This window comes from Gavialis gangeticus, unplaced genomic scaffold, assembly GCF_001723915.1.
Source record: "Gavialis gangeticus isolate Ggan-Ray unplaced genomic scaffold, GavGan_comp1, whole genome shotgun sequence".
Taxonomy (NCBI): Eukaryota; Metazoa; Chordata; order Crocodylia; family Gavialidae; genus Gavialis; species Gavialis gangeticus.
In genome coordinates this window covers 23,955,011-23,981,078 of record NW_017729025.1, presented here as the reverse complement: position 1 = coordinate 23,981,078, position 26,068 = coordinate 23,955,011, and the positions used below count along the sequence as shown (strand labels likewise).

The following is a 26,068-nucleotide window of genomic DNA, read 5'->3' as shown; positions in this document are numbered from 1 at the left end:
ATTCCTTAAAGCATAGGAGCAGAAAGAACACTGAGTAGGAGGGGGAAAAATCATTCCAAGGTGCTCCACCTGGGTGAAAAATCATTCCACCCAGTGGCCTGTCAGTGTGTATTGGTTTTTCATGTTTCTTTCCTTTCATTCCCAAAAACAAGCTTAGGTATCTTATGAACTCATTTATACTCTTTCAGTCAACTACCCAGTAACTTAGTTCACTTTACCTATTATTCATGTTTCTGAAATAGCCCTTAAGATATGACCTGACAAACAGCGATTTAGAGATGCATCTTAAATGGTTTAAAAGAAAGAAAAGGAATTTGGAGTCTATTCCATGGAATAAGTTGTATGAGTCGAGCATATTTTAACAATCCTGGCAGCAGCAGGACACTGGCAACTGTTTTTTTCCCCTCCTTTTACCTGTGACATGTTAAGCTTTGTGGTTGTGTAGTTGCCTATATAGTTTTACAAATAGGTTAACTGGATCTGTATAGGATGGTTTGGATAGGGATGATTCTGCTACAGGCAGGGGTTTAGATTAGATGACCTCCAGAGGTCCCTTCTGACTTTACTTTTCTATGATTCCTACATGATTCTGAAATCGCAACTGATGATTTTGTTACCATCCTCTGAAAAGTAATTTGCGACTGCTTTTTATCCAGCTTATAAGTCAGTGGTGCTCAATCTTTTGACCCTATGGGCAGGACAAGTGGTTCAGGGCTGGAATGGTCCCTGCACTCCCTCCACCTGGCCTCTCTCACCCAGATGGCCCTGTGCACCCTTGGCTGCCCCCATGCACTGACATTGCCATGTGTACCAGGATGGAGCCCTTGCACGCATGGCTGGGTGGATGCAGCCTGATTTAGTACACAAGGCCATTCTGTCCACCCCATGGGCTCTCCCTGGATTTGAAAATTTGGCAGTAGGGGAGCAATGCTGCTGCTTCCCCACTGCCAAATTTTTGGATTCATGGGGAACCTTGCTCTTAGGACCTGCCCCCTACGGTCACAGAGAGAAGCCCATTTCCTTCCTCTTTGTAACACCCTTAAGTTATTTGTAGACTGTTACCAAATTCCCCCTCGGTTTTCTCTTTCCCAGACTAAATAACCATGATTCTTTGAGCCTTTCCTGATGGGTCTTGCCTCCCAGGTCCCTAATCACTTTTGCTGCATTCAACTGGACTCTTTCCCATCTGTCCACATCCTTCTTGAAATGTAGGGCCCAAAACAGGACACAGTACTCTAGGTGATGCCTCACCAGTGCTGAACAGAGCAGAAGAATCACACTTCGCTTGATACGCAAGTGAAATGCCTGTTAATACGTATTCAGCTTTTGGGTCAATTGTAAGCCCTGTGTCCTTTTCTGCGACACTGCAGCTTAGCCAGTTATTCCACAGTCTGTATTTATACATGTAGTTATTTTATCCCTAATACAGGACTTGGCACTTGTCCTACTTGAATTTCCTCTGGTTGATTGTGGACCATTTTTCCAGTCTATCCAGGTTATTCTGGATCCTAGCCCTGCCCTCCAGACTGTCTGCAACTCCACCCAACTCGGTGTCATCCGCAAATTTGCCAAGCGTGCACTTGATCCCATCGTCCAAATCATTAATGAAGATATTAAACAATACTGGACCCAGGACAGACCCCTGGGGATCCCCACTTGATACCTCCTCCCAGCTAGACTTTGAGACATGGATGACTACTCGTTGAGCACGATGATCCAACCAGTTATGTATATACCTTACAATACTTTCATCTAATCTGCATTTCCTTAGCTTGTTAATGAGAACGTTGTGGGAGACGGTATCCAAAGCCTTGCTAAAGTCAAGGTACATCACATCCACTACTCTCCCTCCATCCATAGTGCCTGTTGCTTTATCAGAGAAAGCAATCAAGTTGGTCAGGCATGGCTTGCTCTTGGTGAATCCATGCTGACTGTACCTGATCACCTTCTTCTTTAGGTGCTTCTTACTAGATTTCTCGAGGACCTGCTCCACAATCTTTCCAGGTATTGTGGTCAGGTTTACTGGTCTGTAATTTCCCAGATCTTCCTTCTTCCCTTTCTTAAAGTCGAGCACTATATTTGCCTTTTCAGTCGTCCAGGACCTCATTCGACCTTCCAAAGTTGTCAATTTTGGAGCCGTTGGCTATCTTCTTTCTCAGCCAGTTCTTTCAGTACCCTAGGATGCATCCCATGTGGCCCTGCTAACTTGAAAACTGGCTTCCCTAAGGTAATCCCTTACCTGTTCTGCCATTACTCTAGGCTGTTCGTCTCCTTCCGTATCTTTGCTGCCAGTCGCATGCTTCATCTGGTAGCTGCCCCTACCAGTGAAGACTGAAATAATAAAGGCCTTCTCAGGCTTCTCTGCATCATCTGTAACTAGTTTGCCTTCTGTATTCCATAAGGGATCTGTCATTTCTTTGGTCTTCCTTCTGCTTTTGACACACTTGTAGAATCCCTTTTTATTGCATTTTATGTTCCTAGCCAGTTGCATCTCAGATCATGCCTTGGCCTCCCCAGTTTTCTACCAGTGTGCCTGTACACTTCTCTTGTACTCTTCCCTAGTAACATGTCCAAGTTTCTACTGTGTTTTTGTAGGATTCCTTTTTGAGTTTCAACTCGCTGAAAAGATTACTTTCTAGTCAGTCTGGTCTTCTGTTTCAGTTCCCATTCTTCGGTCATATTGAGAGCCCAGATGTGGGAAGTCATTCTGTGAATTGAGTCAGTGAAGGCTTCATGCTATTAGATGCTTCTAGGCCAATTCACAAGTTTCTGCAGCTCCCATAGTGATTCCTGAAAATCCTCCAGAAGGCACACTCAGACCACAAACATTCTCCCATCTGGCTGTCTCTGGCAGAGAAATAGCCTAGTTAGTCTGACATCAACTAGAAGGCAAGATAGATTGGGACATGCAAGCTGTAGTCCCTGCAAAACAAGACCAGAACCTGGATGGAAGCCTCAGTGATCCACACAGGCAGAGTTGACTGTGGCAGAGGTTTTGTCATTGCAGTGCCTTCCAGCCACCTTGTTGGGGGGGGGTTTCCTCCTAGCTCCTTCCTCTTCTGATGGTGCTTCCTGAAAATCTTCCTCTTTCTTTTTACCTGCTTCCACTCATCGCGCTTAGTGTAGGCAGGGTAAGAAAGAAAGTGTCCACATAAACTCTCCACTCAAATTTCTGTTTGCTGACCTGTTCACTGGTCTTGGTGTTGCCAGCTTCTATTAATAATTTTTTTAAAAATCTATCCTTTGCATTGGGCATTCATTAATGTGCGTTTAAAAAATGTATGGGTTGTGCCAGATCATACGCATTTCCCCAGTAAATAACATTTACCAAATTGCTGCAGTTTTAAAAGCTTTATACGTGGACAAATGCTGGCATAAGCATAGTTTTTGTTTAAAAGCACACTGCCTTATTTTGGAACTTATGAATCTTAAAATTAGCTGTTGCATTTTGCTTGGTGCAAAATGGGGAGACATGTTTCAGCTGTCCCCCAAAAACTCTTCTGTAACTCCCCCAAAACACTCCCACAGTAACTTCTAGATTCTTAACTGGTAAATCATTAGGTAATTGGGTTTTTCCTCCCTTCAGCATATTATCTACCTTTTTGCTCTGTTTTCAGAGTAGCTTGCTTGATTACTGCTTCTATAATTGTTTGGTTAAAAATTCTCATAATCAGCTTTCATTAAATCAAACTTACTAAAACAAACTTTTTAGTCTAAATTCATAATATGGTGAATTCTGAATACAGAAGTAAAATCCTGCCAATTATCATTGACATTGGGACAATATAAGTTTCTTTGCATATGGCATCCTGTCAACTTACCATACCTGGGTTTTACAGTATCATCCAGGACAATTCTTGGAAATCAAAGCTTTTGGGCCCTGATTTTCTGGTGGTGGTGGCACTGTTTTTTAGACGGATCATAACACTTTCCAGTTCCTGGCAGGGAGGGAAAGAAGATGAACTCAAGCAGATAGGCATTTTCATTTTCACCACTTGATATTAGAATGGCAAATTTACCAGGCTGTGCTTTTTGCATTGTTGATGGACTTTATGGGAAGATACAGCTAGGTGTTCCAAAGGACTTTGTGAAGAGCAAAACTAGGGGTGATACAGTAGCCAGGCCTAAAGTTTGAAGGTCCAAAAGCATCCATCTTCACTGCACAGATCGTTACAGCATCTATTACATATTTCACAGGCAGGCTCAATTTTTTTACTTTCCCCACATAGGCAAATTGAGTATATAGAACACCTGGCATTTGGAAGCATTGGGTTAGTCAAGATACAGTAAAGAAAATGAAGGCTTTATTTTTATTAGTTAGTAAATACCCAATCTTGAGACCTGTCCTTAGGTCTTACAAACATTTATATTCTCTTTCATCTTAGTCACAAAGCCATCATTCTCAATCCTACCATCCTCCTTCAGGGCCAGAGCAGGGGAAGAACCCTTTTAAATGACAGCTTCACACTTCCATTATATCGCTTAGCATTCCATCACCTTAGACAGATGGATCCTGGATATAAAAGATGCTTAAATTTCTTTCCTCTGTACAAAATTCTCTTCTGTCTGTGTTCAGAAAAATTGCTCACAAGCAGTTAAGGTCAGAGGTCCTGTTAGAAGTGGGAACCAAAAAAAAGATGCCAGAGGAATTCGAAGGTCAAGGTTTCTACTTAAGACACTTTGATATCAAAGACAGAAAAAAGGCTTCAGTAAGCATTATATATATGGAAACTTAGCTACCTTCATCAAAGAATTTCATGTGTGCCTGTTGATGCAAACAACTGTCACACCTGTCTTTGTGCCAGGTTGTTCCTCAGCTCTACCTAAAATGTACATAATTTACTTCTGTCAGTGTTTTAAAAATACACTCTTTGTAACACTACCTTGTTTGAGACGAGTGAGAATATTGTTTATCCCTTCATTGAGATGATTGACTGACAAAAGCATCATTACAAGCCTATCTGACAAATGCTGGCAAATTATAAATCACTCTATAGACTTGCCATACTTTATGCGTTCCTTCTTCAAGATTTTAGGACGTGTGATAAAATAATAGAGAGAAAATCTCTTGCTACCCATTCAAGTTGCATATATAAGAGCCATTCCAGTTCTCGAGAGAGCAAAGTCTTTCTTTCTTCCAGAAGAAAGGTTTCTGAAACTTGAATTCCTAATAGTGCTGATCAATCAAAATCCTACCCAAGAATTAATATCTAGGCCTCATGACTTCAGCCTCTTACCTGTTAGGCAGTGATCAGCAGTCAGTCCATGCCAGTTATGTTGTTGTTTCCCTGTGCCTCCCCCATTTGTCTAATCACCTATTTCTTGTTTTTTAAAATGGTGATGGGCAACTCCTTGTTGGTGTTGAAAGTAATAAACTATGCCCATGTTTCAAGGTGAAAGGAGGGTTTACACTGATCTTTTCTTGGTTCTGAGGAGCAAAGGAGGACTCCTATCCTGGACTTCAGGATGCTTAATTGATTCGTCTTTGGGCTTAAGTTCACTGTGACACTGGCTACAACACTGGCAACCATTTCTACACCATGGGGACAGGTGTTCAGTGGGATGAGGGATACCTATTTCTACATTACCAAGATCCTGTCTCAGATGCTACATATGGTTGGAGTGGGATAGAATTATGATTGTAGAATCCTCCTCTTTAGCCTCCCCATGTACCCCAAAGGCTTATTACCAAGGTATTTTCAGTGGTAGCAGCTCAGTTATGAAGACTTGGAATCTGTGTTCTCCTGTCCAAATAACTGACTTACAAAAGTAGCTTCTGCAGAGTATGCATTGGAGATTTTTCAGCACAGTAATGTATCTTGTGTGCTCTGGAGGGTTGCCCCTTGGACCCAAAGAAAAATTATTTTTGACCTTAATATGAAGGGCTAAGCTAGGCTCAGAGTTAGCAAGGGCTTACCTTCAGGAACACTTTCTTCATAGACAGCATAAGCACCTCCGTGAGCTGAAATGGCCTGCCCAGAAGGATAAGGACTTGTCTGGCTAAACTTGACCACTCTGCTTCATGCACCTTTGTGATGTCATGTGCCAGACTTCATTGCAGAGCTTTGCAAGCCTGGCTGTGCAAAATACACTCTCCAAGGAGAGTGTTTCTCCTGGCATTGTTCTTGATCTGTTGGTCAAAAGATCTGCTGTACTCCTTTTCCTCTGGTCCCCAGGATACAATGCAAAGTGAAGGAAGACTTGGCTTGGGTCATCCTTCTAGCTGGCTTATGGCTGAGAGGGAGTTTGAGTATTACCTATCTTGCTATTACCCCTGGTCCTCTCCTATCCATAAACATGGAGCTGGATTTGGGCTTAAGTAATTTTAAAGCAATGTTAAATTTTAAAACATAGAAGTTACATTTCCTCTGTAGATAAATGGTGACCGATCTGGAGCCGTTTGTCAGGGTGACAGCAGACCAAGGCAGATGACATCTGTATAGCCTGTACCCACTTTCAGATTTTGAAGTTTACAACAGTATGCCTAGAAATCCATGTTGAAATGAGAACTAGAGTTCTGGTACACTCTTCTAAATTAAATGTTGGGTTCTGTGGCAGATTCTGCAGCCTTGGAATTGTAAGGTACTTGAAACCCTAACTCTGAACTAAAGCCTAAGGGGAATTTTGTCTGAGTAAAGATAGCAAAGACATTTCTGTAGGTCAACTAGCAAAGGCTTTTAATTGACTGCTATATTTTGTCAGTGGCTGCTTTTTTGCTTTATATACACTGATTTGAGCATATCTCTGCTCTTTCTTTGTATAGACAGAGGTAAAACAAGTAACCCTATTTCTTTACCTCTTCCTATCATAAGGTTTTGATGTTATTTAAGTGGTCCCATTATTCTTTTGTGCTTCACCTGCATGTTTGGGCCTACAAATATATTTTAAAAATGCCTTGCAATTATTTTTTTCAGGATTTGCCATATTTATTCTTTTTTGTTTTTAAAACTTTAGTCTCTTTCACAGCATCTAATATCAAAATGTGGTTTACTCCCCTACTGGATTTAGATATAATTATGTTTTTCCTTTCAATTATTTTATCACATTAAGGAGTAACTCAAAAGATATAAAAGAGAAAATCTTCGTACTCTAAATCTTAATGTTTCTGAAATTGTAGAGGAAGTTTAAAACATCTAGATCAGCTTTTACAAAATTCTCATTTGAGTTCACATGTCTAGTTGAGAGCGCATGTAATTAAAATTTAAGAAGCCTTTTAAGCTCTATTAATTTGAAACTTAAAACAAAATGTAATTTTGTACTTCAGACGGATTGTTCACATTGAGATTTATAGACTAACACAATCCCAACTGAAGAGCACTTCTGTTTTTGTCTAATTTGAAAGAAAATATATTTTTTTTACTGTAAGCCATAGACCAAGTCGTCATAAGTAGAAGCAAGTAAAATGAAGTCTTCAACAGATTAGTTTTTGTCAAAGGTTTTTAACTTCTTGTGAAGATTAACACACCCCATATCTTCCTTTCGTAGAATAATACTGCACCTGGAGCAATGACACGGCGTAATACGTATGTTTGTAGCGAAAGAACCACTGCTGATAGACATTCAGTAATCCAAAATGGCAAGGAGAACAGGTATGAAATTTTACTACCTTCCTTGTTTTCCATGTTTCAGAAAAATGTAACATCATTCAAAACAAAGCAGTATCATTGTGCCTTTTTACCCAAGGTAAGTGCAAATGCTCAGTTCTTGGATACTTGCAAATACTTATTTCTGTGGTGTGGACTGGAAGCCTTCTGGCTAGATTCCCAGAATTTCTAGGCTTTAACTTATGAGCCGTGAAATGGGTTCCAAAATTTCATAGTTGTTGTAGGTGAGGTGCAACTTCTCTGTCATCTGTTCCTCTGGATGCTTGAACAAGGCAAGGAAGCTTCCCTTTTGGCAAGAGCTTTTTTGGTTGTTGAAAAGCTGAGAGAAGCCATAAGGGGTTTTTGTTCAGCCTCCCATACAAACTTGTGTGAAGACAACATGCTCTCTATACATATATATACCAGTTGGCAGTTTTCACTGTGCTATTGAAGCACTATTTAAAGAAAAAGGGAAAAAAAACACAAAACCCCCCAAAACCTTTCTTGTCTGACCATGTATAGGCTAGGTCTGTGCCCTGCTCTGTTGGGCTTGCAGGCCCAGGTACAACGTTATCCTTTCTCCTGTAGTGCTAATTGCTTCACAGTCTTTTAATATATTTACCCTCTGAGATAGTGAAGTGTTGTATCTATATTTTACAGATGGGGAAATTGGGTGCAGAGGAGCTGTGACTTTCCCAAGGTCATGTAGAAAGTGGAGCAGGAAATTGAACTTGTCTCTCTCAAGACTAAAGTTAACACCCAAAGCACAAGATAATCCTTCCACTTCTATGCCAGTGATACAAGCCAGACAAAAAGTTATGCATCTGGGAGTAACCCCAGAACTAGAGAGGCAGCTTGTCAAATAACACCTGTGGGGAATACCTTGTGGAGAATTTCTTATTGTGTAGATTATTAGTCAAGAATCCATTTTAAGCCTCCCTTCACAGTCTTGTCCAGGCTTTTACTCATCCCTGATAGGTGGGGAGTTAACTGTTTCTTTGTCCTGGAATTGGAGTAAGTTATAACCACAACCAGTTTCATATAAAACCTACCCAGTGAATTAGATTGCTGCTACTGAAAAGGAACATAGCAGGATTGTCAAATTGTTAAAGAAATGGGATTGCCAAAAAAGCAACACTTATCTTTAAGCAAGAATATGGAATTTCACATGCAAACAGGGACCTGTTTAGATTGGGTAAAAGCCAACCTTCGAGAGGAGTTCAGATGGAGAGGGTTTGGGATTGCCAGTCAAATAGATTGTGCTAGCTATTTTGCCTGCTATCTGGAAGACACCCAAATAACTGCTGCTGCAAATCATTGCTTAATCATTCTGGGATTATTTTTTTTCCCCTTTTTCATCATTTTCTTTCCATTGTTCTCTCTTTCTGGGGTCTTTGATTCAACCCCAAGTAAGGATGCCTCCTATCCAGCCTTATAGCGGAGCTGCTGAGTGGATTTGACTTCCACAGGGGGTGACGAGTTTTGTCTTCTCTTTTAATTCTTCTCCAGTTCGTAGAGAAGGGATGAGTCCTACTGTTGAATGAAGGATCAACATGGCCCTCTACTTAACCACTGGAGCAATGAGATAAGGAAGCAGACCTGTGTTCCCTCTCCTTCCATTAGCCCTTTAGTAAACAGGGAAGGGATTAGGGAAAGAATCAGATATAATGAATTAAATCATATCTGAACCTTCAGTCTAATCAAGTGGACCTGTACTTGACTAGACTCTGAATTACAGCTCTGTTTAATAGTGATGTCTCTTGAGTCTTTAGTGTTTTTGTGTCTCATCCTTCATTGATTAGTCCTCATTAATGTTATCCAGTCTCTGAATTAAGTTGTTTTCCCCATTCCTTTCCTTTTAAATTAGGATACCCTGACTTTTTTTTTTTTTCTTTAAACCTTATTTTTGAAGATGAGGCTGCACACAACCGAAATAGGTCCAGTAGGGGAACAGTTTCAAGCAAAGTATTCAATTGCTCAATTAGTTGGTTACAATTTTTTCTTCATTCAGTCTGTAAATTAAAGGCAGCTTTGCCTCATCCTGTGTCTACAAGGCTTTATTCTTGATGTTCCAGTCCCATCTATCCTCATTGGCCTTCTAGGAGCAACTGCATTCTATATTGCTAATAACTGCTTGGGTTTTTTCTTCTGGTCTGTCTCTTGTTTGTATAATCCTGTACTTCAGGAAACCTGTTAGTCATGTTTTATTTAGTAGTCCAAATTCAGTGCTTTAAAATATATAGCAATAAACAAACCAATTTATTGGCCACTTGGCTTTCATGGTCACTTTATTTTCTGTAACTTCACTTTCAGAAGTACTGAACAGTCCTACTTCCTACAGGTGTTAGTGAAATGTAGGTACCAACACTGAATTTAATTTCTTCCAATCTTTAAACTTGCTGAACATTTTTTTCATCTCTACTTGATGTAAAAAAATTCACATCCATTTTTTACTACACATTTAACTTTTGCTTAAAATATATTTGGACTCACTTTTGTGAAGGAAATGCTTGGTATAATTTTAATTATGAGCTTTCATAAATGCAAGTACCTAGGTAATTAGCAAAAATAATCAATGTTCATTAAAAATACCAATGCTTAGCGAATAGAACGAAAGGCCGAAACGTTAATATTTGTCTTTAAAATTGGGAGATTTTTGGTTGTGATGCATGGAACTTAATTAAACTATGCATTCAGCAAAGTACAGTAAAAGCTTTGTTATCCAGCATGAGTGAGGTAAGGGGTGTGCTGGAAATCTAAAAATTCTGGTTATCTGAGAATTATGCCTATCAAGGAAGTCAGGAGCGCAGCACAGCCTCCCCTGCCGGGAAGAGCCTGGCACTGCCCTGGCCCCAGCCCACAAAGGCAGTCCACCCTGCCCCAGGCAGATCCCTTTCCCCTCCCTTTCTGTAAACAACATAAATACTTGATGCGCATGCTGGATAGACTTGGCAAAGACTCTGGTTGCTAAAGTGAGGATTTGTATTGGGGGATATTGGGAATTCCAGTTAATAGAGTATTCTGGTTAGTAAAATGCAGGCTAACACTGCTTTTACCGTACATTAGCTTGGCAGAGCCTGTTACTGCCTAGGTCTAAAGAGTACGATCTGTGTATACTCAATTGCTATACATGGGCGTTGGCTTTTCTGACTCAGGTAGGTATGGTATTAATAAACCTTTTTAGGGTAAATGCTCTTTTTTTTTTTTAGTTCATTTAGTCATTCTCATGCTGCTGTTTATTTCTCAAGTCAGCAAAAGATCACAGGAAACCTGGAGTGTCGTTCTCTGAATGAAGCAGTTTGAGCTACATATTCTGTATTTCTAGGGTTTCATTAGAATTAGGTTTTTATTTAATGTAGACTTTTATCCCTATATACTCTGTATTCCACACTTGGGTACTTTTTTACATGCTGAGTTCTGACACAGCTAGGATCCCTAAACACATCAGACGGAGCCTTTACCTTGCATTGTAAGTGAAAATGATCAGTTAGTACAGGTCCCAAACGCAATTCCTTTCCAAAGAGCCACTCTTGCTTCCAATCCTGCATGACATCCCAGCTTGCTTTACAGTTTTTTTTTTCTTTCTGGGGACATGTTTTATGGAGCTGGCATATAAGGGTCAGAAGTTATCTATATTTTTTGGTATAGGTTTGCATAGCAACAGAGTGGTAGTAAAGAGTGGTAACGTTAAAAAAAACAAAAAAAAACAAAAAAAAAAACAAAAAAAAAAAAAACCCCCAACCATTGCAAACCCACATTGTTTAGAGTATTTCTTAATTAGTGTGAAATGTGCAGCAGGCTTTTTAGAGATCAAGAGAGTAATCCTAGTAACACAATGACAGAGTACACTGCTGTAAGTAGAAATAGAAATTTTGGTGAGCCCTAACTTTTGTTGGAACCAAAATGACCAAAGGTCTGACTTTGAAGCTGATCATTTCCATTGTTAATAAAGCAGGCTCAAATTTGGATATCTCCTTACCATCTGCTCTGTGGTATAGTGAAATCTAAAATGTTGCACTAGATGGGCATCTGGTGTGACCTAGTGTGGGCATGGCATCTCTTTTTTTTTTTTCTTAGGTTTATTAATGTGTGTGTATTAGGTGGGCTTCACCTAAGCATGGCTGTGCCCCTGGAAAGGTAACACAAGGAAGACGGGGTAGAGAAGAGTCTTGGTAGGGAAAAGTTCAAATGCTAAGGATCTGTTTTGCAGCAGATATGACCCAACTTTCACAGACGTCTCAGTGCCTTTAGAAGTAGGCAAAACTTGGAACCAAAATGATTCTTTAAAGAAGAAAACTATTACAACTTCTTGTGTAACGAACAGGGAAAAATTCAAGCCACAGAAGTTTGAAACTTTAGCTGATAGGTTTTTTTAAGGTTTGTTTCTGCCTTCAGGTGTCGATTTGCTTTTTGTTCATCCAATTGCAGTTTCTTAATTCACTCATATTACCTTTTTAATAAAAAGGCCGCACTTCTTGTTACAGAGAAATACAAAGACATTAACAAGTGATTTATGAGTAGTTACTTGATTATCTGAGGGGAAACAAATACCTTGGACAGAATAATGCATCAGATTTGCTAGGTATGGTTTGGTTTTTGTTTGGTTTCTTAATGACACTATTTTGAAAAGAAACAACTCTGTTAATGTCATGTCTGACATTTTTGGCTCTGAAACTTTTTTCAAAGCATTCTAAAGAATAATCAGTGCCGACAGCAAGTAGCTATCTGATACTGACTTGAACCAACATCCCTTGCAATTGTGGATTTCGGACTGACTTGAATGGCGAACATCAGATCTTGGGTTTCCAATATCTGTAGTCACAAGCGTTTTCTGAACATAATGTGTAATACTCTTGATGCAGAACTTCAGGTTAGACATAAATAATATATATATATATATATATATATATAAATAAAAGGATATCTGTCTGGCTAATACATGGTCCTTTACAGGTTATACCCAGGAGATGATATATCTATATCTATATAGATATATCTATCCTGGGTATAACCTGTAAAGGACCATGTGTCAACCAGAGAGAGATCCTTTTTGCTGAAGATGACTCAATACGCCTTCCTTCAGAGCAGGAGCGTTAACCTGGGGAATCACTGTCGGGCAATACAAGAGATGTTTCAACAGTCCCCTCTTGTTTTTCTGTAGAGATAATTGAGCTGCCTTTCCAGCACTCTTCAGTCTTTCTTCTATCCGCACGCCACTCCAACCTCTGTAGCAATACAAATTGATCGTTAGGGTAATCTGTTAATTTGTAATTAATGTGCTACTCCAGGCTAGTTAAACATCTAAACCTTCAAAGCCTGCCACGTCTGTGAGCTCCTCAACCTGTTATAAAGGTTGAGGTTCATTTAAGGATTTTTTTTTTCTTTAAGAATATGAATACTTTATAGCAGCACCTTTGCTGTGTAACTAGGAGGTTATAATCATTAGCAAAATACACCCAATGTTAATATATAAAAGTATTTCTATATAGACCCAAGTTTCCTGTATGTGTGCACCATCAAGAGGATGGGCCCACAAGCTAATGCTATCACACCTAAATAGCCACTTTGCAGATGGTAAATAGCAATAAGCCACAGTAAAGATGGTTTTGAAGAAGTTAAACTACCTAAGCGCTGTGTCTCCTATGTAAGCAGTGGAAAAGCTTATATTCTTTGACACATCAGATATTTTTTGGAAGGAAAAGTGTTTGCTTTTCACCTTGCAGTAGTTTGCATTTTTGTCATTGGTCCATGCTGTTCTTTCTGCCTCTGCCTGAACCCAAACCCCCTCACAGCCTGACAGAAATGTTCGCTTATGCAGCTAGCCCTGCTTCAGTTTGTACCACATCCTTCTCCAGCATTCGGCTGCGACATCAGAAGTCGATGTCCATGTCAGCCTCTGTGCACACGAAGATGATGTTACCTCCAATAGACAATGGCGCAGATAACTTCAGGCCTGCGTAAGAAACAAAAATCATTGTGAAACTAACTTGTACCCACTGCTTCTTAACTTTGTGCTGTGGAATTTTAGTCCTAGACTGTTAGTATATATTGCCTACAGGGTGTTTTCCCTTGTTTTTTTTTAGTTTTGTTCACACTTGTCTTGTGGTGTCTCCAGGTTGTCTGTAATATATATTCCTGCCATATTTTAATAACTTTTTCTTACTGTTAGGAATATGAGAAATCCCTCTGTTATCAAACCCCTGAGAAGGGGAAGAGAGTCTATTCTTGTCATATATGCTTAAGGATATCCTTTTTTTTTTTTTTTTTCTTTTTTTTTTGTGTGTTCTCGTGGGTTGTTTTATTTTTTTCTTCCCTTTTTTTTTTAATTTTTTTAAGAAATCCTTTTTTTTTTTTTTTTTCTTTTTTTTTTGTGTGTTCTCGTGGGTTGTTTTATTTTTTTCTTCCCTTTTTTTTTTAATTTTTTTAAGAAATCCTTTTTTTTTTTTTTTTTTTTTTAAGTAGACTACCTTTTTATATAGAGTTTTTACAAAATGTTCAAATTCATGAGCTGCTTCACAGGCACAGACAGAATGCAGGAGATAATTGGGTGGCTTTTTCCCCTGCCTGCAAGGAAGCTTTTGCTTTATCCATTCTTGCTGTCAGCCTTGTCAGTGAAAATCTGCTTGCAAAATTTCTTCCAGGTTTGCACTAGTTTGCTCTATGTTAATATTTTTTCTACATGCACCGGTTTCTGTTTCAAGCAGTCTTTTTACTCTTAACCTTTTTGTAAAGTATTTTATTTTTGTAATGTGTTGTAATTTTGGTGCTTTTCTATTTTGGCCTATATAAATATGTCTTTTAATTAAACTATTATAGAATTTACATTATTTCATTCCTTACAAAGCTTTGGGTTTCTGTAAATGATGGTTTGGCACTATAATAGTATGTTCTTGTTTTCCACTGTAGCACTATTCCGGATCAAAGAACTCCAGTTGCTTCAACTCACAGCATCAGCAGTGCAACTACACCTGATCGCATTCGTTTCCCCAGAGGAACTGCCAGTCGAAGCACTTTCCATGGCCAGCTCAGAGAGCGACGTACTGCTACTTACAATGGACCACCTGCCTCGCCCAGTCTATCACATGAAGCAACACCACTTTCACAGACTCGAACCAGGGGCTCCACTAATCTATTTAGTAAATTAACTTCAAAGCTCACAAGAAGGTAAGATTTTTATTTAAAAAAAAACAAAAAAAACTTGTAGAATTTTTGTTTTCCACTGATCACTTTCTGTTCTTGTTTTTCATTGATCAAGATTGTTTCTGCATCTGAAATGATAGGTGTATTAGGTTCAGGATTTTATTCAGTTTTTGTAGTTGTTTGAAAGCTGTTCTTACAGTTTAAAGTTACCAAGTCAAATTGGTTTCATTACTGTTGCATGGTGTGAAAGTTGGAGTAGTTTGGCTTCTAGACAACACAATCAGTGTGGTGTTTTTGTTTTGTTTTTTAATGTATATCCTTTACCTCTGATCCTGCAAAGACTTGTTCATGCCTGCCAGTTTAATTCTGATGGGACTGCCTATCATAAGTGTCATCTGTCACTGGGAGAGATTTGATTGGCTAAAATCTTAATAATGGACTAAGGTTAACGAACTATAAAGCTTGCCACAGTTCTCAAAATCAATCTACCCTAGAAGCTGGGCTTAGGCAGAAGTTTTAAGCCTTAATTATTTTATTCTTTTTTTGGGGGCACAATATAGGCATAACCCAGTTCTTAAGCCTCAAGAAGCCTAGCCTCTCCACAGAGATTAAGCAGAGGACTTTTACTTGGACAGAAAGCTTTGCTTGAAGTTACCCCTAGGACCTTACATTTCTTCAGTTCCTGCAGCACTTAATTTTTAAAAAAAATGCTTGCCCTATATAGTTATTTAAAATGGCCTACAGTTCATAGACCACTATGTGTGCTTGAATGCTCACCTTGAGCTTGTCATCAAAGGAGTGAAGCTCTGGATACTAGCTTTGTCTTCTCATTCTCTCCTTAAACTACTCTACTTCAAGCTTTGCCTGCTCATTTTGTATTATAGGCGTATACCACACAAGCATCGCTAACTACTGAGTGGTGTGTTTTTGTAACCATAAATGTACTGCCACTCAGTCATAGTTTCCGTCCTTCAAAGCTCTGTTTGCTAAGTTAACCTGGTATTTCCATTTAACTGACAAGTGATACTGGTTTGGGGAATTTACTTTCTTAAAAAAATGTTGCAGTTGAAAGATTCAGTGCTCACAGTCCAGCATCTGGTAAGTTTTATTTAGCCCTTGCTCCTAATTGAATTTCTGCTGCATATTATTTTAACAAATGACTTTAGATATGTAAAGGGCGCACACATGAACAATTAATTATATCGTGTAAAGGGAGGGACGATGGAGCTCATGTCAGTGGGTCTCATCTGTTTAATCTGGTTTGTCCTAGCTTGTGGCAAAGGAAGCCAAACTGTAAGCAGTGTGTGCTGTTACACTGCAGTAATTTAACCCTGAAGTAGCTTTGTTTACTTAAATTAGATTCAGCAGCATAATGGCGAAGGTAACTTTCCCCACCTCCTTAAAGGGCTGTAACTTACCTTAAATTGAAGAGGGGCAATGTATAGACACATGAATGTGGAGTTTTTGACAATGGGTCTGTGTTTGTCTCTAACTTTCTTTTTTTTTACGTAGAAATCTTTTGTAAGCTTTGTATCTAGTCAAACACTAAATCCTTTGGGAGCATCTTTTTCTCTTTCTCTACCCTTGCTTGTTTGATAATGTCTTTCCTTAATATTTCCATATAGCATTCTTGATGTGGACTTAATTGTGTTAGGAATATGCCAGCTGTAAGCTCTGTTCTTGGAACATCATCTGGCATGCTCAATTATTTATCCTATAATCAAGCTTATATTGCCATGAGCTCTGTGTTTCACCTTGCAGCATAAGAAGCTTTTTAAGACCCCCTTTAAAATACTTTTGACAGTAAATAAGATTTTAATTATCTGAGGATTATTTTATAATACGCACATATGAAGCAGTTTACCGTGTCATGTTACAGGTTACATGTTCAGCTTGTATCTCATAGATCCCACTTAGGATCAGGGCCTGATTGTGCTAGATGCTGTACAAACTCTTAGGAAGGTGGACAGCTCGTGTCCCAAGCACTTGATATGCAAGTTGCTTTTTTTTCTCTCGTGATATTTGACTTCAGTTGTTTTATAGGGAGTACTCATTTTACATCCATAAAATACTTATGTTCTGGAGAAGGCAATTCTACAAGCTTTTCCATTAAATATTAATGCATCTTTAACCCAATTCTTGGCACCAACTGCCTAAATTGTTTATGAAGAAATTAGTTAATTTGGGGGCTATAAACTACTGTTAATTGTTACTAATTTTGCAATAATGGAGTTTATGCATTTCAAACAGGAGAATAAATCCAAAGCATCCCTTCATCAGCACATACAGTGCTAGGGTGTTGAAAGTATTTTTTTTTCAATAGTTACATTTTAATTCAGGGTATGTAGTTGGCAGATTTTTCTCAGAGGAAAACTATACCCAAGTTAAAATAAAACGGAGAGAGCAGTTTGGCCATAATAAAACCCATTCTTCTAACCTCAGAATAAACTTGAAACATTACTTCTGTGGGCATTTAAATAAAAAATCTCATTATTGCATGTTTCACTTTTTGTAATGGGCTTTTTAATTTACTTTGTACAGAACTTTTTTTAATTATTGTTTTGGCTTAATTTCTTTTTAGAAACATGTCATTCAGGTTTATCAAAAGGTAGGATTTATTTATATTTAAAAAAGTGGCGCTCTGCAATTAACCTCAGATTTGGCTTCCTAGCCTTGGTTTTCTAAAAACTAAACTTTCTGCTGAGAACTAAATACTTTTTCTTCCTTGAAAGGAAAATATAGAAATAAATTCATTAACTAACGACAACATTTAAGGATCTGTGGCACCTGTATAACAAGATGCTAAGCATGCCTTGTGAATTCTTCTTTCTTTGATAGAGTTGCTAGTATCAAAAATAATTTTATTCTTTATACTAATACACTTAGCATGCTTATGTTTTGAAGAATGAGCTATTTAGTAACACTGAAAAATGTAAATTAAATTTAAGGTCACAGGCATATGAAGGTAAGTGATGTACATGTTGGGGGTTTTTTTCTTTTTATTTAATTTTATTAAAGAAGCTTTTGAAGCGTCTTAATGCACTGAATTGATAATAAGTTTAGATATTTAATCATCAAAATAGATCTTGCTTGAGATGTGGAGGTTTGCAGGAAAAATGAACTACTGCATATTGAGTATTTTGAAAAAGGAAGCAATTGTCAAGCATCTGAAGCAAATTGTTGCTTTTTATACTGTACAACACAAAGACAAAGTGAGCACCCTAATATAAAGTATGTAGTTAAAGAATAAAGCCTATGCAGTTGCATTGATGATAAAAAATAAAAACATTGAAAAGACTTTGGGTTCAGAATTAGAATTGAAATGATTCTTCATTTTTTGATCTGGCTACATTGTCTAGTACTGTTCACTTAAAAAACTGTATGCCACAGTACATAGTGCTGTGCTAGGCTGATGCAGTCAAGTGTTAACTCTTGAAAGAATGTGTAAGTAGCAAAAAACCATTTTGGCCCAACATACTTTCCTCACTACACAAGTAGAGTTATATCTGCACTTGCTTTTGAAAATACAAATCAACGTTTATGGTTGCACTCTGTAGTTTCACTTATTTTTCAGTCAAAATGACTTAAAATTGCAAGGAAGTATTAATTAGTCCAGTAGGAGAGTTTATATACAGCTCATTCTGTTCCAGCTGCTAAAGTTCATATTCAATCAGGAAAGCAGGCTCTGAAATATACCTTACATACTAGACTTGGACTGGTTTCTTTATTTTTAAGACTTATCTTAGGGCATTTCTCATATATATGCACTGCAGCACTTGCATTTGTATAAACAGCAAAATGCACGTCAGCACTGAGAAAATAGCAGGAGCATGCTTTTGAACTAAAATGCATCAAAGGTGTTTTAGTTCAAAAGCACACCCCACCATTTTTTTCAGTGCTGATGTGCATTTCTCCGTTTATGCAAATGCATGCGACACAGTGTCAGGCATGTCAGTTCACACGCTCCACAGACTCGATTATTTGAGTCTGCTCTGACTTGCTGGATTTCTGGCGCGTCCGAGCAGACTAACGTACTAAATATCCTTCGTGATCAGGGCTTTCTCAAACATGTATGTTTTAGAGTGATTATAATATGCTGATCATTACTGAAGTTGAAAGTCTAGTTGGGTGCAAGTTGAGAGGAGGAATATAAGTGGACTGCTATATAGGGGAAGGTGGTTCTCAGAAGAAATTAAATGTCAAGATTCTTGTAGCCTTGACATTGAGTAAAGGCAAAAACTCAACGCAGCATACAGATTGTCTAGTTTTGGGTCCCCCGCTATAGAAAGGAAGCGGACAAGTTGAAAAGAGGCCAGCGGAGGCCAGTGAAAATTGTTACAGGACTGGGGCACGTGACTTCTGAGGAGAGACGGGGAAACTGGCCTTATTCAGTCCACAGAAGAGAAGACCAAGGGGGGATTTGATAGCAGCTTTTAACTCTTTGAAGGGGGGTTTGAAAGAGGATGGAGTTGGACTTTTCTCAAGTGGTGACAGATGACAGAACAAGGAGCAATGGTCTCAAGTTGCAGCAAGGGAGGTTTAGGTTGGATATTGAGAGAGAATTTCTCTAGGAGGGTGGTGAAGCACTGGAACAGGTTACCCAGTTGGGTGGTGGAACCTCCATCCTTGGAGCTTTTTAAGGCCCAGCTAGACAAACCTTGGCTGGGATGATCTAGTTGGGGATGGTCCTGCTTTGAGCAGGGGGTTGGACTAGATGTGACCTTCTGAGGTCCCAACCCTAATTTTCTATACTTCTGTGAGCTGCTGAGTTGTCTATTTGTGACACCCACCGGTATCTGAGGGAAGAATCTTTGCCTCATACCAAGTCGTGCCTACTGTATGGCGTTAGGTTTTTAGCTGTCCAAGTAAAGCTACCACTTCCATAACTGGAAAACATACCTTACCTTTTTAATCTGTTAAAAAGCTACCATACACTAAAACGTTCATGAATTAAAGGTAACCTTGGAAAGCCAGTTGTCCTTCAAATGAACTAATCTCGGTTTGTTTCTAATGACTCGTCTCCCACCCCTGAAGCTGCTTACAGCTTTTCTTGAGGCTGTGGAACTTCCTTAACACCTTTTCTTTCTACGTCTCATTGGATGATTCATGACCGATGTGTGGAAACAATATTAGGGTGATTATATCATATATGCTGATAAATACCTTTTGTATATCATGTGACCAAACACAAATTGGATCATGTAGGCATTGTATCACATTGTGAACTTAAAAGAAGTCTGGAAAGTTTGGCTAATTTACCCCAAGAATAATAGATTTTGTCAGTTAAGCTAATTTCTTTAATACGTTGCTTCTCAGTAGTCTTTTCTTATAAACCTGCAGTTTGTAATTACTATAAAACTAAGAATCGGTTGACATTTTGGAAGCTTAAAGGCTCTTTCTGACATGAAGTCTTATAGCATAAGCTGCAGCTTCAGTTGGAAGCATCGTGAGGGTTATTCTGTTTTACTTAGTTGTGTAAGCCCTTGTGCTGGTTTACAGAATGTGGCTGTGCTTTGACAGTCACAGGGAAGGAGCATCAATAGGAAGAATGATTTTTGCTACTTTGAAAATTTACGCCAAGTATTATATGTCAAGTTACACATCGCAAAGTGCAGCTTTGAGTCTGTTAAATGGTTTCTTTTAACTAGTTTGTTTTAATTTTTAACTCTGTTCCTGATTAAGTACTTAAATCTTGCATAAAATAGTACTTATTAATTCCAATTTTTTAGAAGGTGTTTTATTTACTAAGAACATCTGGGCTCTCAATTTGTAGAGTAGACAGTATTTAGAAATTGTCCAGATTTAACACAATTTCAGTTTCAACAACTGAAAAACGTCTGAAAAAACTAATAAGTTTTCTATCTTCCTGAAAGCATCTGAACTTTTTGACCAAATCAATCTAGAAACTTCTTGGATCTTTTACTGTTAGGGTAATTAGTTACACTCCTATTTCTAGAGAGACTCTAAAGAGACTGGGACTGAAGTGACTTGTAAATGCTCGTGATAGCAAGCAAAGATGTTCCCTTGTGCTTCTCAGGAGCAAGCAAGACCCTTGACATCCTTCTGGTACTTGAAAGTGTATTGTTTGAGAGTTGAGAAATAACTTCAGACTTGACTTCATCTGCCTTGCCTTCCACATGACTCTTTAGAGCAGTGGCTCCCAACCTTTTTGGACCATGGACCATGCAGACCAGCGTACTGTAGGTCAGTCACATCTGCACTTCCAGTCTGGCAGCCAGCCTGCCCTTCATGGCCCGGTATTGGGCTGTGGCCCAGGGGTAGGGAACCTCTGCTTTAGAGGATAGCTGTTTTTGAAACCTCAGTATCCGATCAGCCTTATAGCTAACGGATCTTTTCTTCCCCAGCAGTATTCCTACAGAGAATGGCAGGGACAACCACAGACTTCATAGGTCTTTTCCCGTTTCTGTCTTCTGTTATCCTTCCAGAGCAGAGAACCATATCAACTTGACAGTGCTACTAAATGACCCATATTTTAATCTATCTTTGTCAGCTCCCAGAACTCACTACCTGAAAGGCGATTGGCATGAAATAATAGCTTAAAATGGTTCTACTGATCATATTCGCTATGTTGATGAAGAGAGCAGTAGAACTATTCTCCTTTTAAAGGGCCTGAACTTGCATCCATTGATTTGTTGGGAATGTAATGTAATCAGTAATAAAACATGGTCCTAAAGACTATATTCTCTATCTGACTTCGAGCAACCATATTGGTATTGGACACATTCACTGGTATATGTTGGCAGTAATCAAAAAGGATTCCTACTGCAGTGCAAGTTTAATGTTCTTAAAACATAGGCAACATGATTCTAAATAGCCATATTTTAAAATTTATCCTTCTTACAGTGACACTGTTTAGATTTTAGGGAGCACTGGATTTGCAGCTGAATAAAGGCTTTTTTCTGTGTCTCAGCAAAAGCTGCTGGTCACAAGACAGGAAGATATATTAAGACTAACCTTGCAAATGCTTAGGCAAGCAGTTTTCTAACAAGGTTGTAGAGTTAGAGCCCATTGTGTAAGAAGAACAAGATGCAGCCCACCAGCTATCATCAGGAGAGAAAGCAGAAGCAAGACCTTGGAGATGGAGTCAGCAAGAAACGAGAGAGAACCATCAAGTTACCAAAAGAAGTGAAGGTCAAAGTTTTATTCATGCACTCTTAGCAGAGAGGCATGTAAATAAATGAAATGCATAGGCAATTCCATGCTAATGAAGTAAACAGTGAACAGAGGTGGAGCTTGGGATGGGAGGAGAAATGGGTGGAGCCTGAGGAGGGACATGGGTGGAATGAATGTTAATGAGCATGAACCAAAGTGTATAAAATGTGAAAAGAGCTAATGTTCAGTGCAGGTCCCCGGTTTGTTGGTTTTTTGGGACCTGGCCCAAAGCTGTCTCCGTTCTGAATAAAGCTGTTGCAAGTAATGTGTGCTGATGTTTGCTCCCTGCTTGCTCTGGCTAATGAGTAACAGGATCCATGAGCAATTGGATCGTCGTCTCCCTAGTCACTGGGCACCGCATGGAGTCTGGGTCTAACAATCCTGACCAAAACAGTAGCCAGGAGCTGTGCTACTGTCTAGAATAGTATTTTTAGTAATTCAGGAAAATTCCTGAAGCCAAATTTTCAATCTCTTCTAGATAATAGAATATAACTGTAACTAAAATCCTGATGTGACATTTAATATGTAAATATTTATACTATAGTTTGAAAGCTTTGTCCATTTTTGATTTCTCATTTATCTTCCATATCTCCTCCTAGTGTTACTTTTTAAACTGACTTGTATCTTTAATCAGATAATAATTTTCAGAGCAGGAACCATGTTTCCATATGCAGTGTACAGTGCCTGGTTTAGTAGGCTTCTGATTTAGAGTTTTTAAGCATTTGAACAGTAAAAAAAAAAAAAAAATACTTGTTTACTTGTAATGCATAATCTTCTCTTTTATGTTGCTTAAATATCTCACTGCTTTATTAGTTTCATTTGTATTACAGAAGCAGTTAAGGATTTGGTTCCCTATTTCATTCAGAGTCTTATGCCAGGCCCTTTACAGGAGCATTAAACATCTTATTCACAAGGAAATACAAATGTAATACATGCAGTCTCTACCTCACTGACTTTTTATAGACATACATTGATGCACAAAAACACTTTCCTGTAAAATGGTTGGGGTTGCCCCATACACAGCACAGCAGATTTGAACCTGCAGAATCAAGAAAATGAGATTAAGCCACCCAAGTTGCCTTATCTTCTCCCTCACTTACAGAAACATACTTCCTTGCCGTAAGTTTGTTTCTGGCCTCCTTACCCGTTCTTCTCATACCTGTTTTTTACCTGGCTAATCCTCATCTACTGTCATTACTTTGTGGTCTGATGGGGAGAGATAGTGACACCGGCCTTCCCGGGGAAGAATGAATGTTGTCAGGTTCCCTGGGGTATAATACATAATGTTATGTAGGTAGGCGTAGGTAAAGCGAGCACAAGAGAAGTAGCAAGGTGTAGCTGTGGGAGATCTTTTCTTCTTGATTCTGTTTGCCTGGAGGGTTTTTAAGCCTAATGTTTATCTGTAACATTGTGTCTTAATTACACTTTCCACCTATGATCTATATATTATTTAAGAACTGTACTTCTGTTTGCTGCTATAATTATGTTTTAAATAGGGTTTTTTCCCAAATATACTTTTCCTCCCAGCACATTGTTGTCTGAACTAAAATGAACATTTTGTATCTGTAGTACAGCATTCCCCCCACTTCAATATTAGCTTTTTAAGAGTATTTAAGTATCGATATAGTCTTCAGTTTAAAAATAAAAAATTCCTAGTTTCTATAAACTTTGAGGCTACCAAATGCATTTTGATTTGGTTGGGCAAAATGTATTCTACAATTGTTGTGATCTAGAAAACCCATTACATTTACTGTTGCTTAGTATAATACAGTATGTAAGTATGGTAGAATTTCCGATCACTTTTAGCAGCTGTTCAGAAAATGTATATGCTAGTGTAAGATTTGTCTTCTCTTTCCCACTTCCTTTTGCTTCTGCATTCTTTTCAATGAGGCTCCCGACTGAATATGAGAGGAACGGGAGATATGAGGGCTCAAGGTGAGGGTTAATGATTTTTGTTTAAAATGTTACTTAGGTGAGTTTGAACCTTTCTTCCTTTAATTATGTGGCAGTCTGGCTCCAAGCAGTAGGCTTTTAGTTAATTTCTGTGAAACTATAAACCAGAATGATGTTCCCTTATCTGCAGAGCAGCTATTAAAGCATTGATTGGCTTTGCTCTAAACTTCCATTTTTCATGTTATTTTTTTCCCCTATACATTTATTTGCATTTTAGTAGCTGTAAGTGTTTTATCTTGCATCTGGCCAGACAGCAGCTTCTAGGGAGATTGCAAAGGTGCTCTACAGCCAACCATTGGAGAGTGCTAACCTGATATTTCACCCTTCTGGAGATTGTGAGAGAAACAGGGTTTTAGTGTCTTAATCTGAAACTTCTTGTTAATCCAAAAAAGAAAAAGGCAGCCAGGGTCTCCAAAAATAGCCTGTGAATTCCTGCCAGATTGCTTTTACAAGAAAAATAAAACTTTAAAACATTTAAAAAGTAACTGATCTGTTTTGACTAAAATTTACCTCCATTTTTATTTGAAAATTATTTTTTTTTAAAGAAATTACTACTTCATTTACTGAATTTTTTATACACTTCCAGCAAGCTGAGAAACTAGTTATTGATGCCACTTGACTAAAGAGCATAGTTTTAAACTATCCCAGTCAACCTGAGGGTTTGTCCTGAAGAAGTTTTGTCTGATAGCACATGGAATTGTGATGTAGGTCTTCTGTTATAATACATTTGCTTAACTTCCTAATTGTGCTTCCACATTGTTTCACAATTGCCTACCAACACAAGAGCAGACACTAGTTCCTGTAAATATAAATTAATCTACAAATGCCTGTAAGAATGACTTGATTTGGTATTTAGTATTCATTTAAATATATTTTAATTATGAAATTGAACATGCCACTGGCTTTAAATTGAATTAAGCTAGGGAATTTCACAAAGTTTTGTTTTTTGTTTTTTGTTTTTTTTAATTGTGATGGTTGGTATAGTTGCTTGAATTCTTTTGTCTCTTACAATTTTGGAGCAAAAAAAATCTTTAGAGAGGTGTCTATCCAGAAGCGGATGTAATGCATCTATCTGAACATTACCAGTTACTTTTTTGTAATGGCTTTAGTGCATTTGTTCCAGTTCTTTAGCTATGTGAAGCCTAGCTGAAGTAGAAAAAGAATGTGAAACTAGAAATTTCTGGAACTTTTCCTTTCCACTTCCCCCTTTTTTGCCCCTATTGAGGATAGAGAATCTTCCAATCTTCAGACCTACGACTGTGCTTCATACTGTCGATTCTGATGGTAAACGTGAACTTTCCTGTTATAACTTCTAGCTTAATGACAATGAGATTTTTTTTTTTGTTACTACATCACTGAAATCTTACTTTCCTGTACTTTAGTCTGAAAAGGGCACTTCAGAAGTTACGTAACTTGCAGCTGCAAAGTATCTTTCGTGCTTCATCTGTAGCAACCCATGACATGGACCAAAATACTACAAGATTTGCTTGAGAGTAATACTGCCTTTTGGCTTGCATATTTATGGTTCTAGGAAAAGAGCTCTACTTTAGGTCTTCGGAGGAGGAGGACTACATAAGAAGTTTGACTGTCTAAAATGAGAGATTTTAAACTTTAGCTATCGTAGCACTATATTAGTGTAGCATATTCAGTCCCAAAAGAGGTGGTGCATTGAATCACCCTCTAGTACCCTTCATTCTGTTCGTTCAGTGTCCCAGTGTTTACAGCCTCTGGAAAAAAGACTGCTGCAATGCAGGGTCTGAGGATTGCAGTAGAGAAAAAAAATCCCAAAGGATTCTACTGCTCCAGCTTTTCAGCAGTTTCTGTCAATAAGCAGCTGCTGTTAGGGTTGCTTTGGCCTTCATTTAAACCTAAATTTGTAACACACAACTGCTACCTTTTAGTAAATGTTCCAGAAATTCCTAGAGCATTCCTAGTGCCATGCACCACAGCCCTCGTGGCCCAAAAATACAGGCCAGCGCATGGGGCACGGTTCATTGCACTGAAGTGGAAACTTTTCTTCAGCCAGGTAGTCATCCATTTGCTTCATCCTCCCATCCCCGTTCTTTTCACTTGTTACACCTAGTTGTGCCTTGTCTGAGGATGTAAGTTGTAGGGCAGGAACAGTCGTCTTGTGTGTTTTGTACAGTTCCTAGCACAATGGGGCCCTGCCCACACTTGGAACATCTAGGCTGTAAACCCCCCCCCCCCCCCCCCCCCCC

At 38.6% G+C, this 26,068-nt stretch overlaps 1 protein-coding gene across 6 annotated transcripts in view; it reads left to right on the top strand.

The window, feature by feature from the left end:
• MARK3 (microtubule affinity regulating kinase 3) overlaps window positions 1-26,068 on the top strand; it is an 84,167-nt gene that overhangs the window by 55,204 nt on the left and 2,895 nt on the right. For 3 of the 6 annotated variants that reach the window (XM_019518516.1, XM_019518517.1, XM_019518514.1), the window contains 4 exons: window positions 7,486-7,589; window positions 14,490-14,747; window positions 17,305-17,331; window positions 23,787-23,831. In XM_019518516.1, the coding sequence (XP_019374061.1) occupies window positions 7,486-7,589; window positions 14,490-14,747; window positions 17,305-17,331; window positions 23,787-23,831 (434 nt within the window). The remainder of the gene's footprint in view (window positions 1-7,485; window positions 7,590-14,489; window positions 14,748-17,304; window positions 17,332-23,786; window positions 23,832-26,068) is intronic. The other 3 variants (XM_019518515.1, XM_019518518.1, XM_019518519.1) reach the window with 3 other exon arrangements.